General features: G+C 46.7%; 1 protein-coding gene across 1 annotated transcript in view; it reads right to left on the bottom strand.

Annotated features, from left to right (window-relative positions):
* Positions 1-504: 504 nt before the first annotated feature.
* Positions 505-19,739, bottom strand: part of RNF180 (ring finger protein 180) — a 231,211-nt gene continuing 211,976 nt past the window's right edge. Inside the window, exon 4 of the mRNA XM_069626490.1 lies at positions 505-707. Coding sequence (XP_069482591.1) covers positions 505-707 — 203 coding nt within the window. The remainder of the gene's footprint in view (positions 708-19,739) is intronic.

Here is a 19,739-nt window from a genome sequence, read left to right as displayed (position 1 = left end):
TCCACAGTAAAGTAACATTCACACCAGAAGCATTAGAAAAATGACCTCCCTCAGAAAAAAAATACATGCTTGAACTGCTCTGAAAATATATATATAATTATAGTTTAAAGGCAAGGGAAGCAATTTGTAGTTTATTTTTCCCCCATCAAAATTCAAATGCAATTTGGCACAACTATATGTCTGTGAAATAAACACAATTATTGCATGGTCAAACCATATGTAAACAGATAGTGCTTTAATCAAATACAAGGTAGCATTTTCAACATAAATGCATGTTAGTAAATGATTAGCCAAGTACCAATGTCTATGGCATCAATATAATGTATGGTGTTACAATGAATCTGCTACCACAGCTTTGCAACCTTGCGTTCTTTTATTTTATTTCCTGGATTTTTGATCTTTTATTTTTTTTCTTTTGTAAAAATAATATCAAGTTATTTGTTCAGTTTTCTTGCGCAGAGATACTCTAGGGCGAACAGGCATTCTTTCAAAGAGAAATTCAGTTCAAAATGAAGACAAGAAGAAATAGCAGAGAAAGCAGAAAAGAAGGAATCCAATGGTCCAGTTGATCGAAAAAATGTAGATGATCACCATGTCCGGATCAAATCGCCATCCATGGATCTCCTCCTCAGGGTGAATGGGATCCAGCCTGTGCGCTCCATGTGGGAACTGTCTTCTGGGGAGTGGGTCTCTGCGTCTGCTGAAGCCTCCTAGAAAGAGAGATTGTGTGCGTGAGCCAGGGTGCCAGACTGCTGCCTCTCTCGCTCTGCCTGTCCCTCTCTCAGCCATGAATCTATCGATTCCTTTGATTACAATCCTGCCCGCTTTGGCAATTGCAAGTGTACTTCAGACCTTTTAAAATGATAAAAGAAACCTTGAACTAGAGATCATATTGAGGAATATACATAGATAGATTCAAACTTCAAAAAGGTCTTTACTTCCCAAGGCGTTGTCACTGGTTGAGTACCAAATAACAGAATCTGGCTTAGCCTTTTTGAAGGTCATGATGGCCTACATCAGTGGAAGTGTGCACTTGTCCTATCATTGCCCTTTCAATGTCACGCCTTCCAACTGTACCCACATATTTATGCCCTCTGTGTCCACATAATGGAGCCCTACTACATCCTCTAGTTCAATCGCTCAGATAATGATACACAGCCCATACTCGAGGGCATTGTATTCATGTTGTTAATATGGCCTTATGGACAGAGGGGATGTCATTATCCCAATTGATAATGACCCCACCCGAGGTCTCTAAATATTAGCACATGGTGGTACTAGCAGTATGTAGTTTTGTAGTTTTGGTGATGAATTGAAACATGTTACAACAGTAGTTAAAGTAAATACCAAACTGTGTGAGTACATTTAAATGTCGATGTTGTTTTTGTATTATTTAAATAACAAGGCTCTCTTCAAATTTAGTTTAACTGGAAAACGTTTACCATGATCATGCTTTAGGAGTAACGTAAAATTAAACTGTTTCTCTAAAAGATAATGAAAGAATATTCTAATGTTTTAGCTGTCTCTTTAATGCTAGATTGAATGTTCTAGTGAAATAAAGGTCCTTGCAAAGGTCTTGTTGAAACAAATATCCGGTAATTGCATTGTTGTTTACCTGTCTGCTTGTGAAGGGAGAATGTCCTGAATACAGTCAATACCAGTAGATATTGACAACACTCCAAGCATTCTGATTGGCCGAGAGGAGGTCAATAACGATCTCCATGCCTTAATACCAGTTTACTGTTAGGGCCTTCAAGCAGGAGTAGGCAAGAGCCGTGGATTAAGTATCCAGTGAAAGAAAGAGCAGCAGACTAACATCTGTATCTTGAATTTTCAGCAAATAGCTGGAGAAGCAACCCAAAGGCCTCATCATCTAGCTTAATCGTCTGTTGGGCTATTTGTAGGCTATTTTGAGACTTGTAGGAGCATATTAGTACAAAAATAACAATAATGTTTAGTTTATTTTAGTTTAGTTTCTTTATTTGTACCGCGTGCCGAACCCTGGGGTAACTGGGAGCCAGAGATTTAGGACAAGTTACAACAGTTAACAAGCATATTTTGAGCAAATACACTATAATACATAGGAATAAGTGCAGATGACCGGGTTAGATAGTGGTCGCAGTAGTAGTAGGTTACAGGCATATTAATCAGACAGTAGCGCATTTATTGTTGGCGAGCCAAGATTTCGTTTTTGCTGTGAACGTTCAGAAGGAAGGTTCATTTCTGAGATTGTGCGGGATGGTGTTCCATTGTTTTGCTGCTAGGACCGGGAAGCTTGACCCTCCTGCTTTTTTTAAAGCGAATTTAGGGATGTTGAGTCAGTGAGAATATCTAGACCTGGTAGGTCTGGTTGATGACTGTTTGTTAAATCTGTCTACTAGGTACTTAGGCGCGTCGTCTGAAAGACATTTGTGAATGATGACCAAGGATCTAAGGGCTATTCTGTCCTTGACAGGGAGCCAGTGTGCATTTCGTTTGTAGGAGGAAATGTGAGCATGGCGTGGGATACTCAATGCTGCTCTGAGTGCATTATTCTGTAGCACCTGGAGTTTATTCAGGTTGCGTTCTGAAGTGCCCAAGTACAACGTGTTGCAATAGTTGATTTTTGAGAGCACAAGTGCCCTGGCTAATGTGATACAACTAGTAGGTGAGAGGAAATCTTTGCAAGCATTGATGAGCTTATTAGTGTAGGCTGTGGAGGAAGTATTTACTTGCTTTTTGAGTGAGAGAGTGGAGTCCAAGTGGACCCCTAAGGTTTTGATGTTATTGGCCACTTTGATCAGGTTACCATCTATGTTGATAGCTGAGTATCGGGGGTCGAGCTTTTTAGGCGAGGTTGTGATCTGATGAGGAGAAGCTCAGTTTTCTCATCGTTGAGGCACAGGCCATGTTAAGCCATCCAAGACTGGATCTCCAGGTAGAGGTAATTGATCAGTTTGGTGTCCTTTTCATATTATCCTGACAACGTGATGAGAACCTGGGTGACATCAGCATAAGTGGTGTACGTGACCCCCAGGTTGTCAAGACGGTCGAATAAGAGCTTAGTAAAGATGTTGTATAGAGTTGGTGATGTGCACGAGCCTTGCGGGACGCCACAGTGGATGGGGATGGGGTGTGCTGATGCTGACGGTGAGAAAACTCTAGTGGTCCAGTTGGATAGGAAGGATTGTACCCACGCAGACGCCTCACTTGGGTAAGGCCAGATGTTACGCGAGGATCTGGTGGTTGATGAGATCGAAGGCTGCCGTGAGGTCGAGAAGCAGGAGCATGGCTAGTTTCCCATGATCCTTTGCCTTGTCCATCTGGATTTTAAGATCCAGGAGAGCAGTTTCCGTTCTGTGCCTGGGTCTAAAGCCTGATTGCCTGAGGCCCAGGAGGTTGTTATCCTCCAGATGTTTCTGGATTTGCAGATGGTTCAATCTATCTAAGATTTTTAGGATATAGGGCAAAGTAGTGATAGGCCTGTAGTTAGTGGGGTTATTAGGGTCTAGGCTAGGTTTATTTCAGTAGTGGCATGACCCACGCCTCTTTGAGGCTGTTGGGGACTGAACTGGTTATGAAGGAGGAGTTGATTAAGGTTGTGATGAACGTTGCCGGGTTGTTGGCTGCTTCTTGGATGATGCTAGCTGGGCATACATCTCCTTGGCATCTGGATGGTTTGAGGCCTTTGATGATGATCTCTACTTCTTTGGCCAAGACTGGGGAGAAGAAGGGGGGGCAGGTGTTGGTCTTATGAGAGGGGGGTAGGGTGGCATCTGAGTTTTTTTTAGGCATGTTTTTTTAAGTTCAATTCTAGATCTGTCTGCCAGTTCTTTTTGAATTTGTTCCGCACCAGTCTTCATCTTTCACGCAAGATTCTGTAGCGGTAGGTGGTGACTCAAGTTCCCTGAGAATATTGAAGAGTTATTTTGTTTTGGAGTTGTCATTGAATATTCTATTGTCACATGTTAGGGTGTGCTGTGATAAAAACACAATTAAAGTGTGTGCATTTGCAAATAAATCAAATGTACTAAAAGCCCTCAATTTATTTTTCATGAACTAAGATATGAATCCACAAGATATTCAAACAACCACAAACCAACAATGGGACCTAAATATATTGTACCGTGTGCCGGAGAGAAGACACACAGCACCCAGATATGCCACCCACATGTATGCCCACACCCTGGAACAGCTCACATTCATCCTTCATCTGCCTTTTCAGACAGTGCAGTGGGCGGTGCTGAGCAGGCAACATGCTCCGCCCCTGCCTGGACCTTTCCATATGCTGCTGCCACCCCACCCTTCAGGTGAAGAACACTAATGAAAAACATGTGTCCTCCTGGTCCTTTTGTCGCCTGGCTGTACATTCTGATTCCCGCTCATGTGGGCCCCTCTAACTGCCGGTGGCTGACTGATGTACCCGAAAGAGAAATGTATTCTTTTGCAAACTTTTGTCCATAAAACAGTTAAACAATACAGGTAAATAAAACAGTAGACTCATTAAATATATCATAATTAATCAATCTAGATCTTGAAAGAATTAGTCTTAATACCACAGCAGTAGAAGCAGATTAAATAAGTGCCCAGGTAGCCAAAGGCAAATTAGCCGGAAGTGAAATAACTAATGCTGAATGGCATTAGCTAGTGTAAACCAAATTTACACAGGAATGAAGAAACACTGCCTGGACTTTTTATACTTGGGGCCAAAAAACAAGAAGTTTGTATTGTTTCCTCGTCCCTGGGGCAGGAAGGTCAAAAGCCTTACTAGGGAGGTTCACACCACTCTGTGAAGTCACTGAATTCAGCCACAGACAGTTTAATCAAACATAACAAAATCAGTGCTTGACATAAGGGGCCAAGTAATATAAGGTTGTGAACCCTCATTAATCGTAATACTGTCATGAAAGATGGCACTTGAAAGGGTGACCAAACGGAGAATCCTATGAAGTCCTTTTCCAATGGAAACAAAAATACGGGATGCTTAGAATCACATAAGGATTCCAAATGCCAGCAATAATAGATTTAGGTCGACTAGCGTTATGGTTTGATAAGATTTTTCAAACACAGTCCAGCAGGCTCCAAATAAAACACAGCCATTAAAAATTGAAGACCAAGCTCCCGATGAAAGGCATAATTATTGTGAGACTGGGGGACAGCCAGGATCCTCTTGCGAAAACTGTTCCTATCGATTTGCAGATCATTGCCCTTAATGAAACCCTGTACACCTGTCCTACAAAGCTGCACTTTTTATGTTTTCTTTTTAGGTCTGGAGAATGTAGTTCAAGGATTGGGTTTTAAAATGTATTCTTAAAAGGTCCAGTGATAGCTTGCAGCATATGATTAGTTTGTTTGACCTGACCTGAGTTAGATGAAATAGACCAAATAGTCAAATTGAGAGACCATTGGAAATGGTCAAGTCCAGTAGTGAAATCAACAAGAAGAGGACCTTTGTTTGCTAGAAGGAAATCATTGCAGCTGATTTACAGGCCTTTATTTTCAATCATCTCAAATGTATCATACATTTAGTAGAGGAATCTATCAATATCCGTAAAGAATTGGGATCATGAGTCAAGAGAACAAAGCCATCAGTGTAAGGCAACGCTGGCATACTGACCCAGCCCATCACCCTACCCCCCTCACTACTGGTACATTTGATATCACACCACACAAAACACCAACTGAAGAGTTTGTGAAAATTATAAAAAGTAAAGGAGCTGTGGAAAATCGCACCTGCTACAAGACCTCATCACCCTGAGAACCATCCAATTAGCATACAGGACACTCATCACCTCAGCCAAACCAAACTACTACACAACAGCCATCATGGAATCATCCAACAAGTAACAAGTGATCTTCCAAGCCTTGAAGCGTTGCATTAACTCACTGCCAGGCCCTGCTATACTAAAATCCACTGACAAACGCAACACTATCAACAGGTTCAGCATCGTCAAGATATACAATATGAGGCAACATATTGATAGCTCCAAACACACCACTGACATCCCACCCATACCAGCCCACAACCTATGAAGATGGACCAAATTCAGGACAATTACTCCAGTAGACCAGCCCTGCACTCATGCAGCCCTCAAACCCACCATCTACAAAGAAGATATTCTCCCCACCTCCATTGTGAAGGTTGTCAAAGGTTAAACACTCACACCATTTCTTAATATTACCACACAGCAGTCAGCTTTCTAGATGCTCTGGGATTGAGAAAGAATATCCCCCTGCTGAAGATACATGGACTTGAGCTTGATGACCTGCCCATCTAACTCTCTATCATACATTTACACTTCCTCTGCAAAGTAGTTCAGAAGGCAGTCACCATCCACTTGCATGAAAGGATCAACCTGCACATTCTGCAACAGGAATACCAACCTGGTTTCTGACCATGATTTAGTAGAGAGACTGCTAGCATCCAAGCTTAGATGATGCTCTGCACTTCCTGGACAAAGGAGACCACTGCTTTATTAGTCTCTTTGACCTCTCTGCTGCCTTCAATAACGTTAACCATGAAGGCTCACTCTATATTCTCATCACATATATGGACTTCAATGGAACAGTTCTGCAGTGGTTCACCCTATTCCTTTCGAACAGAGACCAACTTATTCAGATGGGCCTCAAGAGACCCCAGCACTGCCCAGCAACCTGGAGAGTATCACACACATCTAAATAGAACCTCTTCGTAAATTCCTCCCAAACACTGACATCAAGATACAGCAACACATAGAGGACAACTTTTGATAAATATAAATATCAATTGCACCAAATAAAACCCATCAACTCAAGCACTGTCTGTTCCCCATCCAAGATTTAATGTCAAGCACCTACTTGAAGCTCTACCCTGCAAAGACAGAATTACTTATCCTAGGAATCATCTGTCTGTCCCCCATCCTGTCTGTTCCCCATCCAATATTGGATGTCAAGCACCTACTTGAAGCTTTACCCTACAAAGACAGAATTCATTATCCTGGGAATCTTCTGTCTGTTCCCTATCCTGTCTGTTCCCCATCCAAGATTGGATGTCAAGCACCTACTGGAGGCTCTACCATACAAAGACAGAATTAATTATCCTGGGAATCTTAACAAAACGTTGCCAAGTCCAGAATTGGCAGACTGACATGAATCTCGGCAAATACATGCATCAACTCTCGCCTAGAGCAATGTCTGTCAGCTTTACCAATTTATGATCTCTTAATTAAAACAAACATCTCCAAGAAGACCCAAGCAGTGTGGTACCAACTTACCTTCCTCTGCTCTAAGCCCTACTTATATGCCACTTGGACAGCGGTAATGCCCTCCTCTTTGGAACCCCAGAACCCACGGTGGCCCCCTGAAAGCCTTCTGGCATTCCCCTTAACAGGACTAGGAAAAATCAACCATATCACCTCTATCCTCAAGGAGCTGCACCGGCAAACCCTTCAAGTATCCATCATGTTCAAGACTGCCTGGATCAGCTACAAAGCAGTCATAACCAAAACACAACTGTACTTGGTCGGAAAACATATCAGCCAGCGCACCTGCAAAAGCCACATCACCAGAGAGAAAAACATAACTGTAAGAGGGAAAAACAGGAAACAGGCTTTTTTCTGCTATGCACTCTGTCTCTGGAACTAGTTATCAACAATGACAAGATGTCCCTCTACTTCCTACACTTCATGAATTACTTGAAGACCCTACTCTTCAAAGAACATCTCGCCAGTCGCTAATCATGCCACTCAATCCTTTTCATCCCCTCTAGGAACCCTGAACGTGCTCATCTTCCTATCCATGCTCCTCTACTACCTCTGTGTACCTCACTTGTAACCCATAGGGCATGCACCTGTGTACAACTCTCCTTTGCTTTACAGCTAGACTTGCACTTCATAAATCCCATACATACCCATACATAAAAAGATAGAAATTCCTCTTTGATGTACTCATGTAAAAACCTATTAAAAAACACAACATTGCACTTGTCAAACTCATCAAACAATCTCTAGGGAGGTGGGGGGTGATGAGGATGGCATGGGATATGGCCGTGAGAAGCAAAAAAAACAGGGAGGTTTCATCCTCAACGTCCGCGAACAGTCCGGATGTTTGGGTGAAGTCCTATAATGTTTGCGAACACATCAGATGTTTGTGGACATCTCCGCCTATTTCTGCATTACTGGCTTGGTGAAAAGCAGTTTTTGGATAGCTTATAACTTTGGCGCCACTCCATGAAACTGCATGAAATTTGGGAATTTTATTCTAGACCTGATTCTGAATGGAAAGTGTGGAGCTGTTTAGTCAGAACGGAACAAAGTCAGAGGGAGGGGTCCAAAATATTGTAAAGGCTTATAAATGTGGTGCCATTTGATGAACCTGCACAAAAGTTTGCAAAACGTTTTTAAATTTAGATCTAGATATACATGTATTTGTAAAGTTTGGTGGGATTTTGTCAAGAGGGGGCTAAATTAGAGGGTGGGTTTCAACATTTTTAGATGGCTTATAAATATGTTGCCAGTTGACAAATGTGGACACAAGGTTTCAGAAAGATTATAGACCCATCCTTGAATGTTTGTGTAAACGCTGAATGTATGTTGTCAAGTGGGGGCTAGGTTATATGACTATTGTATTTAAAATAAAACATGGCCGGATTTCCAGCAAACTCGTGTAAGGAGCATTGCCAAGGACATTAAAGCATGTTTTTGCAAATATGTTTTATTTTTTGACAAGTGTCATAATGTAGGTAAAAAAATAGTGATACACATTTGGTGACTGAGGCATAGCCTGTGGCCATGGGCAGTGACCAGATTGTCTGGGTCATGGCATAAGGTCATGACCTGGACAACCTGGCTACTGGCCATGATCATGAGGGATGACAAATGGGGTTAAATTGGCCATGCCCACCTGGGACATACCGGCTATGTGGTAAAGCTATTCGAAAGTGGGACAGGTTTGAAAGGGAAACAAACATTTGCTTGTGGTAATAAGGTTTTAGGGTTCTCTCTTCGCCTTCTGCAGGCTGCCATGGAAAGGGAAGATTGGCTCTGTATGGAGCCCCGCCTTCCCTTTCCCTGTCCATGGTGGCCATCTTGGAAAAGGATTTTCCTTCCTACACCGGTGTAGGAAGAAAAATCCTTTTTTTAAGCACCCAGGGTTCCCGCCTTGGGTGCTAATGGCTTTCATCCTCCATTGCAAGGGCTGGAGGGATAGCGATCCAGAGCCCTAGTAATCCACCCTCACTTCGCTTAGGCCAGTAACTTGTGCTGCTGGCCCGTTATCCCCAGTTCCAGTCCCTGGAACGTGGGATGAATGCCACATTATTCCCATTAGCCTAACACAAAATGCTAATGGAAATGTTGAAAAATCTTATTGGGTCTATGTACTTTACAGAGAAAAGTAAAGTAGATGGAGTCTATACGTTTTTTTTTTTAGTTCTATTTTTTAACTGTGAAAGGTGGTTCCTAAAGGAACCTTTCTTTTGTGATTTTTTGATGTATTCTTTTTGCAGGAGGGGGTAGAACGTAAGGTGTGGAGGGAAATGAGGGAAGGGGCACCAAGCACTATTATGGAGGGGCAGGTGGACAGGGGAAGATGTTGCGCGTGTGTTACTTCTAAGGTAGGGGGCAGTGTTTCTCATGCTCCTTGATTACACTATCAATAGCATTTTGAAATTGCTTCCCCCTGGTGTGTTGCAGCATATGCAGAGGAATGTTGTCTTCGAAAGATATGGATCAACAGCCTCTTTTATTGCTTGCAAGGTAGATTTTGTGTCCCACAGAAGTAGGCTGTGTGGTTACAGCATTGGTTGAGGAAGATGAGTTGGAGGAAGACAGGCTACTACCTGCTAAGAAAGATAGAACCTTTCTGAAAGCATTGTGGTCGTTGAATTTGGTGTGGCGGCGCATGGAGGTGGTCCCGTAGGAGTACTATCCAGGTAGTCTGCGATTGATTACAATGTTGCACTCAGTGCATTTCACTTTGGTACATTCCCAACAGTGGTAAAGAACTGCCCCACCCATGATTCTCTCTGGGTGCTAGAGGTAGGCACTTCCTCTACCTCATCTTCTTGGTCCTATTCATTGTCTTTAATAGTACTGTGCTTTTTTTTGTGTAGGTCCTCCAGCTGGTGGTGGTGGTGGCCCTTGCAGAGGAGGGATGGCAAGGGCATTGGATGGCATGTTGAATTATTATTAATTATTATTATTATTATTATTATTATTAGTTATTATTATTATTATTATTAATTGGTTATTATTATTATTATTATTATTATTATTATTATTATTATTATTAATAATAATAGCTGATGCCATTTTTAAGATACATAACAGTTTTGCTAATATTCTTCCAAGTATGGGCTTTTTACTAGATTGTTAACGGATAATGAATATGGATAGTTGTCGGAGCTTTGTAAGGGTACTTTTTGAGCTTGAAAGTTCCTAGAAGAGTAGAAAATGCAGTTCTGATCTGTTCTTGAAGCAGGGACCCGAACTTGAAGTGCAGACACGTTCGCAGAGACATCATCATGCCACGCACGAGGGCATGGTCACGTGGCACTGTCCGGAAGGTCCGCAATGACATCAGACGTTCACGGACATCGACGGATGCAAAAACAGTGGAAAAAGTTGCAAAAGGTGTACAGAAGTTTTAAAAATTATGCTAGAAAGTGGGAAATGGCAGAGTTTTTAATGTGAAACTTTGTAAATTGGACACAAATTTTGCTATATTTGGGTAAGTGTGATTTTAGTAAGTTGTAGGAAAATAGCATCCCATGAAATTCACTGAAAAAACATTGTTAGAGGGACGTTATGTTTAAGTTGCACTAATAAAAACCTATGAAATTCAATTTAAAAAACTTAGTTAAAGGGACATTATGGTTACAAGTAAAACCGAAAAAACTCAGAAATTCACCAGTTATGCTAAACTAAGGAGCCATAACTCGTGCCACCACTGTGCACTGTTGAGACTAACACTTACACCCAGGACATCAAAGATGACATCACAAATGCCATTGATGACATCACTGATGACATCACATGTGAAATTAATTTTTATGAAATGTCCTTCCAAGGGGTTGTGTTTAGAATGTTGGTAACAGGATGTCAGGAATGATCGGGAGACCTATCATGAAATACTTAATCTATTAAATAATGTACTCATCTAAACAGCATTGTACTGGAGTATTGTTGTTAATACAGGAACCTAATAATACATAAACATATGCAATGGCTGCAGCATGCACCATAGAAGTACAATATTTATAATCTTGTAATGTTGGATAGTAAAATAATGAATGCTACCTTATCAGAGTTTTGAGTAACGTTAAACATGTAATAACTAGTTGACAATTGAAGACTTACTACAAACTTATGCTAGTACAAACAATACATATGAAGACCTACAATGCACACAATTCAGAGGCACATACAGGGAAACTAAAGTAAGGAAGAAAGAAACAGCATCATCAGAACATGTTATCTTCATGTGTACAAATGAATTGTGCTTTTGAGGCCTGCTTATTTCCGCATGTAAGTGCACCATGAGCTGAGACCAAACCTTAAGGAAAGTACTTTAAGAACATATGACAAGGTTAACGTCTAGAAATAGCACCTTTTTCATTTTAATATTCTGACTGTCAGTGAACAAAACCACCTTGCCTAGATATGTCAATTAGCAAAAACAAGTGGCCCAGATATGTGATGCCATCAGTGATGTCATCAATGACATTTGTGATGTCATCTTTTATGTACTGGGTGTTAGTCTTAGCAGTGCACAGTGGTGGCGCGAGTTATGGTTGCTTAGGTTACCATAACCAGCAAATTTCTGAAGTTTTTCGGTTTTACTTGTAACCATAACATCCCTTTAACAAAGTTTTTTCAGTGAATATATATATATATATATATATATATATATATATATATATATATATATATATATATATATATATATTCAGTGAAAAAACTTTGTTAAAGGGACGTTATGGTTAAGTTGCGCTACTAAAAACCTATGAAATTCAGTGAAAAAACTTTGTCAAAGGGACGTTATGGTTCCAAGTAAAACCGAAAAACCCTTGAAATTCGCCAGTTATGGTAAGCTAAGCGACCATAACTCGCGCCACCACCGTGCACTGCTAAGACTAACACCCAGGACATCAAAGATGACATCACAAATGTCATTGATGACATCACTGATGACATCACATGTGTATGTACTTTTCATGAAATATGTGTACAAGGGATTCTTATTATAATGTTGCGAAACAAGTGTCAAGGATCATTGCAATAAATATCATACCCTAAATAGTGCATTGAACGATGCATTGATATAAATAGCATTCTATTATGGGGTTCTATCTAGTATACTAAGCTATTCATACAGAAACATAACATTGCGTGCAGTGTACAAGATGAAGGTATAATATTCGTAATGTTAATATGTTGAATAATGAAATGATAATTGTTTTCTTAATAGATTTTTGTGTACTGTGAAATATGTAATAAGTAGCTAATAAAACAAATGTATTACATAATTGCATTACTATAGACAAAACACAAAGACACAAGAACACATACCAATATGGGTATATACAGGAAAAGTGAATTTAGCAAAAAAGCACAAGTAGTAGCAGAAACAATTAATAATTTAACTGATTATTTTCATGCAAATAAATGATTGCTCTGTTTCAAAGCTGCTATTTACCCTAGGTATATGTATCACTTGATGTGATTGGACCCTAAGGAAAGTAGTGTGAGTACAATGTATACAAATATGACCATATACAGGGAAAGTACAGCCATAAAAAAACAGAACTATCAGAAAGTGCTCATAAGTCTATTGATTATCTTTATGCACAAAAAGGATTGCTGTCTTTCAAGCTTGTGTCTTCCCGTATGTATATGTTTCATATGATGTGACTGGACTCTAAGGGAATTACTGTAAGAACCTACTTGAAGGATACGTCTACAAATAAAATAAAATGTTTAGTTTCTGACTGTTACTGAAGAAAACCATGTGGCCTAGATATGTCAGCAAAAGAAAAAAGAGTGAGCCAGACATGTGATGTCATCAGTGATGTCATCAATGACATTTGTGATGTCATCTTTGATGTCCTGGGTGTTAGTCTTAGCAGTGCACGGTGGTGGCGCGAGTTATGGTTGCTTAGCTTACCATAATTGGCGAATTTCAAGGGTTTTTCGGTTTTACTTGGAACCATAACGTCCCTTTGACAAAGTTTTTTCACTGAATTTCATAGGTTTTTAGTAGCGCAACTTAACCATAACGTCCCTTTAACAAAGTATTTTCATTGAATTTCATAGGTTTTTATTAGTGCAACTTAACAATAACGTCCCTGTAACATTTTTTTTAACTAAATTTTAAAGGTTTTTATTAGTGCAACCTCACCATAACATCCTTTTCAATAGATGAAGACCACTAACATCTTATGTCCTCAAAGTGGGAACGCCGGGTGGTAAAAAAAACAAAAAGATGGCCACCATGGAAAGGGAAGGCGGGGTGTATAAAGAACACAACAGGACATGAGCGGGGGGTGGGGGGGAACAGGGGAGACACATGGGCATGAGCGGGGGGTGAGAGGGAACAGGGTACAAACGGGGCATGAGCAGGGGTTGGGGGGAAAAGGAAGGAAACACGGGGCATGATCGGTGGTGAGGGGGAACACGAGAGAGACACGGGGCATGAGCAGCGGGTGGGAAGGAACATGAGGGAGACACGGGGTATGAGCAGGGGGTGGGGAGAAACATGAGGGAGACATGGGGCATGAGCGGGGGGGTACAGGGCACACACGGGACATGAGCGGGGGTGGGGGGAAAGGAGAGAGACAAGGGGCATGAGCGGGGGGTGGGGGGAACACAAGAGAGACACGGGACATGAGCGGGGGGTTGGGGGGGTAACACGGGGCATGAGCAGGGTGTGGGGACAACAGGAGACAGACACGGGGCATGAGCGGGGGGGTGGGGAGAACAGGAGATAGACACGGGGCATGAGCGGGGGATGGGGGGAACAGGAGACAGATACGGGGCATGACCGGGGGTGGGGAGAACAGGAGACAGAAACGGGGCATGAGCGAGGGGGTGGGGGGCAACAGGAGACAGCCACGGGGCATGAGCGGGGTTGGGGCGCATCAGGAGAGACACACGGGGCATGAGCGCGGAGTGGGGGGATACAGGAGACAGACACGGGGCATGGGTGGGGGCAACAGGAGACAGACACAGGGCATGAGCGGGGGGAACAGGAGACAGACACGGGGCATGAGCGGGGGATGGGGGAACAGAAGACAGACACGGGGCATGAGCGGGGGGTGGGGGTCAACAGGAGAGAGACACGGGGCATGAAAGGGGGGTGGTGGGGTACAGGAGACAGACACGGGGCATGAGCAGGGGTGGGGGGCAACAGGAGAGAGACACGGGGCATGAGAGGGGGGTGGGGAGGTACAGGAGACAGACACGTGGCATGAGCGGGGGTGGGGGGCAACAGGAGAGAGACACAGGGCATGAGCAGGTGGGGGAACAGGAGACAGACACGGGGCATGAGCGGGGGGGCAACAGGAGAGAGACACAGGACATGTGCGGGTGGGGGGAACAGGAGATAGACACGGGGCATGAGTTGGGGGTGGGGGGGTACAGGAGACAGACAAGGGGCATGAACGGGGGGCGGGGGGCAACATGAGAGAGACATGGGGCATGAGCGGGGGGTGGGGGGAACATGAGACAGACACGGGGCATGAGCGGGGGGTGGGGGAAACAACAGAGACAGACACGGGGCATGAGCAGGGGTGGGGGGCAACAGGAGACAGACACGGGGCATGAGCGGGGGGTGGGGGGCAACAGGAGACAGACACAGGGCATGAGCGGGGGGTGGGGGGCAACAGGAGACAGACACAGGGCATGATCGGGGGTGGGGGGAACAGGAGACAGACATGGAGCATGAGCGGGGGGTGGGGGGAACAGGAGACGGACACGGGGCATGAGGGGCAACAGGAGACAGACACGGGGCATGAGCGGGGGGTGGGGGGCAACAGGAGAGACACGGGGCATGAGCGGGGGTGGGGGGAACAGGAGACAGACATGGGGCATGAGCGAGGGGTGGGGGGAACAGGAGACAGACACGGGGCATGAGCGGGGGGTGGGGGGAACAACAGACACGGGGCATGAGCGGGGAATGGGGAGAACAGACACGGGGCATGAGCGGGGGGTGGGGGGCAACAGGAGACAGACACGGGGCATGAGCGAGGGGTGGGAGGAACAGGAGACAGACACGGGGCATGAGCAGGGGGTGGGGAGAACAGGAGACAGACACGGGGCATGAGCGGGTGAGGGGAACAGGAGACAGACACGGGGCATGAGCGGGGGGTGGGAACAGGAGACAGACACGGGGCATGAGCGGGTGAGGGGAACAGGAGACAGACACGGGGCATGAGCGGGGGGTGGGGGGCAACAAGAGAGAGACACGGGGCATGAGCGGGTGGGGGAACAGGAGACAGACACGGGGCATGAGCGGGTGAGGGGAACAGGAGACAGACACGGGGCATGAGCGGGGGGTGGGGAGAACAAGGGAGAGACACGGGGCATGAGTGGGTGATGGGAACAGGAGACAGACACAGGGCATGAGCGGGTGAGGGGAACAGTAGACAGACATGGGGCATGAGCGGGGGGAACAGAAGACAGACACGGGGCATGAGCAGGGGGTGGGGGGAAGGGGAGAGAGACACACGGGGCATGAGCGGGGGTGGGGGGAGGGAGAGAGACACACAGGGCATGAGCGGGGGGTGGGGGGAGGGAGAGAGACACATGGGGCATGAGTGGGCGGTGGGCGGCTCGGGAGAGAGACACACGGGGCATGAGCGGGGGTGGGTGGGAGGGAGAGAGACACACGGGGCATGAGCGGGGGGTGGGCAGGAGGGAGAGAGACACATGGGGCATGAGCGGGGGGGTGGGCGGGAGGGAGAGAGACACACAGGGCATGAGCGGGGGGTGGGCGAGAGGGAGAGAGACACACAGGGCATGAGCGGGGGTGGGCGGGAGGGGAGAGACACACGGGCATGAGCGGAGGGTGGGCGGGAGGGGGAGAGACACACGGGGCATGAGCGGGGGGTGGGCGGAAGGGGGAGAGACACACGGGGCATGAGCGGGGGGTGGGCGGGAGGGGGAGAGACACACGGGGCATGAGCGGGGGGTCGGAGGAAGGGGAGAGAGACACACGGGGCATGAGTGGGGGTGGGGGGAAGGGGAGAGAGAGACACACGGGGCATGAGCGGGGGTGGGCGGGAGGGGGAGAGACACATGGGGCATGAGCGGGGGGCGAGCGGGAGGGAGGGAGAGAGACACACGGGGCATGAGCGGGAGGGAGAGAGACACACGGGGCATGAGCGGGGGTGGGCGGGAGGGAGAGAGACACACGGGGCATGAGCGGGGGGTGGGCGGGAGGGAGAGAGACACACAGGGCATGAGCGGGGGGTGGGCGGGTGGGAGAGAGACACACGGGGCATGAGCGGGGGTGGGCGGGAGGGGGAGAGACACACGGGGCATGAGCGGGGGTGGGAGGGGGAGAGACACACGGGGCATGAGCGGGGAGTGGGCGGGAGGGGGAGAGACACACGGGGTATGAGCGGGGGGTGGGCGGGAGGGGGAGAGACACACGGGGCATGAGCGGGGGGTGGGCGGGAGGGGGAGAGACACACGGGGCATGAGCGGGGGGTGGGGGGAAGGGGAGAGAGACACACGGGGCATGAGCGGGGGGTGGGGGGAGGGAGAGAGACACACAGGGTTTGAGCAGGGGGTGGGGGTGAGGGAGAGAGACACACAGGGGATGAGCGGGGGGTGGGCGGGAGGGGGAGAGACACACGGGGCATGAGAGGGGGGTGGGCGGGAGGGGGAGAGACACACGGGGCATGAGCGGGGGGTGGGCGGGAGGGGGAGAGACACACAGGGCATGAGCAGGGGGTGGGTGGGAGGGGGAGAGACACATGGGGCAGGAGCGGGGGTGGGGGGGAGGAAGAGAGACACACGGGGCATGAGCGGGGGTGGGGGGGAGGGCGAGAGACACACGAGGCATGAGTGGGGGGTTGGGGGAAGGAGAGAGACACGGGGCATGAGCGGGGGTGGGGGGAGGGAGAGAGACACACGGGGCATGAGCGGGGGTGGGGGGAAGGGGAGAGACACACGGGGCATGAGCGGGGGGTGGGCGGGAGGGGGAGAGACACACGGGGCATGAGCGGGGGTGGGAGGGTGAAAGACACACGGGGCAAGAGCAGGGGTGGGCAGGAGGGGGAGAGACACACGGGGCCAGAGCGAGGGTGGGCGGGAGGGGGAGAGACACACGGGGCATGAGCGGGGGTGGGGGAGAGGGAGAGAGACACACGAGGCATGAGCGGGGGGTGGGGGGAAGGGGAGAGAGACATGGGGCATGAGCGCTGGTGGAGGGGAGGGAGAGAGACACACGGGGCATGAGCGGGGGTGGGGGGAGGGGGAGAGACACATGGGGCATGAGCGGGGGGTGGCCGGGAGGGGGAGAGACACACGGGACATGAGCGGGGGTGGGGGGGAGGGAGAGAGACACATGGGGCATGAGCGGGGGGTGGGGGGAAGGGGAGAGAGACACACGGGGCATGAGCAGGGGGTGGGGGAAGGGGAGAGAGACACACGGGGCATGAGCGGGGGTGGGCGGGAGGGGGAGAGACACACGGGGCATGAGCCGGGTGGGGGGGAGTTTTGAGAGACACACGGGGCATGAGCGGGGGTGGGGGGGAAGGGGAGAGAGACACACGGGGCATGAGCGGGGGTGGAGGGGAGGGAGAGAGACACACGGGGCATGAGCGGGGGCAGGGGGGAGGGAGAGAGACACACAGCATTCGTGTGCAGGCGGCAGATCCTGTTCCTCGGCGCTCCGCTGGCCACTGTGTGCCGATGGCGTGAGCGGGGGGGCTGGAGGAACAGGGGAGACACGGAGCATGAGTGGGGGTGGGGGGGTCAAGAAGGACACACGGGGCATGAGCGGGGGTGGGAGGAACAGGAGACAGACACAAGACTTACTGTGCAGGCGGCGAGGAACAAATATGGCGGGTGTCTCTGAAGCCAGACGCACTGCACGCTTTCACCGCATCCTATGAGAGAGCACGTCAGATGTCCGCAGACATTACGCAAGCTGCTTGCCCAATCACCGTCCTGTCCGCGGAGCGAACAGGGAAGTATGTCCGCGAAGCGAACACAGATATCACTAATTATTTTCACTTACATTTTTGTCCTTTTTTTTTAAAACTACTGGAGGGATTTACACCAAATAACGCAAAGCACACTTTCGGGAACAAGCCGCCGCTCCTGCCGCAAATTTGGTGTAAATCCGTCCAGCGGTTTGGGCTTTAGGAGTGAGCAAAGTTTTTTCCCATTATGTCTATGGGAAAAAAAAAGTTTTGGGACACCCCCTATAACTTTGCCCCCCCTGGACGAATCCTCACCAAACTTTGCAAAAATATTCAGAGTGACCCAAATACTTTTTTTTGCAAAGTTTGGTGTGGATTCGTCCAGGGAGAGCGAAGTTATAAGCCGCCCAAAAAGTGCTCTTCCTATGGAAAGACCAACTTAACCATAACTACATGGCCACTACCGTGGCCATGTAATATATATATATATATATATATATACATATATATATATATATATATGTATTCTTGCTTCTACCTGTTAGGTAGATATTTCGAGCTGCACTCTCCACAATAATTTTAACAACCAGTCACCATTGCAAGAAGTTGAAATCCAAACCGTTGTTTTTCGTTCCAAACTGTTCCTTTATTCATTTCACAGGGAAAAAGTCACGTTAAAAATCCATGGAAATCTATTCCAAAATTGGAAAAAACAAACATAAAGACCAAAATGTCCAGGTCCTCCCAAGTGCACCACTCCTCATGAAGAGGCATTTACGCGTTTCGCGGCCAACTCGCCGCTTGCTCACAACAATTAACCTCATTGTTACAGAGCCGTTTTAAAACGTGAGGAAAACAGGCAAGCAGGGGGAGGGGGTAGTTGGAGGAGGAGGAGCACAAATTGTAGCAATCATAGAAGGACTGATTTCGCCTTTCCCAAACTTTGCCTCTTTGACTCGTCCATCTTGGAATGGTTAATTTTGCCATGCAATCTTAGGTATTACCAGTCATACTTTGGAATCTACTACATTTTGTGCATTTCCTTCACAGTGCATTTAAAAAGCAATGATTTCTGATTCCTCCCATCCTACTATTAGGGTGTGACATACCCAATTTCAATCAATAGCAAGTGCCCATGTGTTACAATTTCTCTGTTTTTTGGTGTGGTTGTACTCAGACTTATTTAGTCCGTTTGATATTAAACCTTTTCCCTTATACAAGGCTAAAGTGCATCGTGCAAGTTTTATAATGTCATGTGGTCAAGACAAGATATTCATTTCGAACAGTTTTACGTGTACTGCATATTTTGCTAATTCTTTGCTTAGAATGCACAGTGCATTTTTACTGCTATCTCTTCTATAGAGAATAGCTTTGTAAAGCTTAGACCACCTCTGTATGCAGAAATTTATGAAAAGAAGGAAAAATGTCAAATACATCTCTCGCTTCTCAGCGTAATAAAGTGCTTAGTGCATTCACAGCCTTCACTTTTCAATTTAACGTGGCAAGTGCAATAGCAGCATTAATTTTGTTCACAATTCCACATATATACATATCTATATGGATCAGAATAGTTGCAAGATAGATATAGTGACTAGTCATTTTCACTGTTCAGATAATAAAGTGCTTAGTG

The sequence above is a fragment of the Ambystoma mexicanum genome, chromosome 6p (assembly GCF_040938575.1).
Source record: "Ambystoma mexicanum isolate Mex_15411 chromosome 6p, UKY_AmexF1_1, whole genome shotgun sequence".
In the NCBI taxonomy this organism is placed as follows: Eukaryota; Metazoa; Chordata; class Amphibia; order Caudata; family Ambystomatidae; genus Ambystoma; species Ambystoma mexicanum.
Note: the sequence above shows the minus strand (reverse complement) of the source record. Positions and strands in the feature narration are given on the sequence as shown.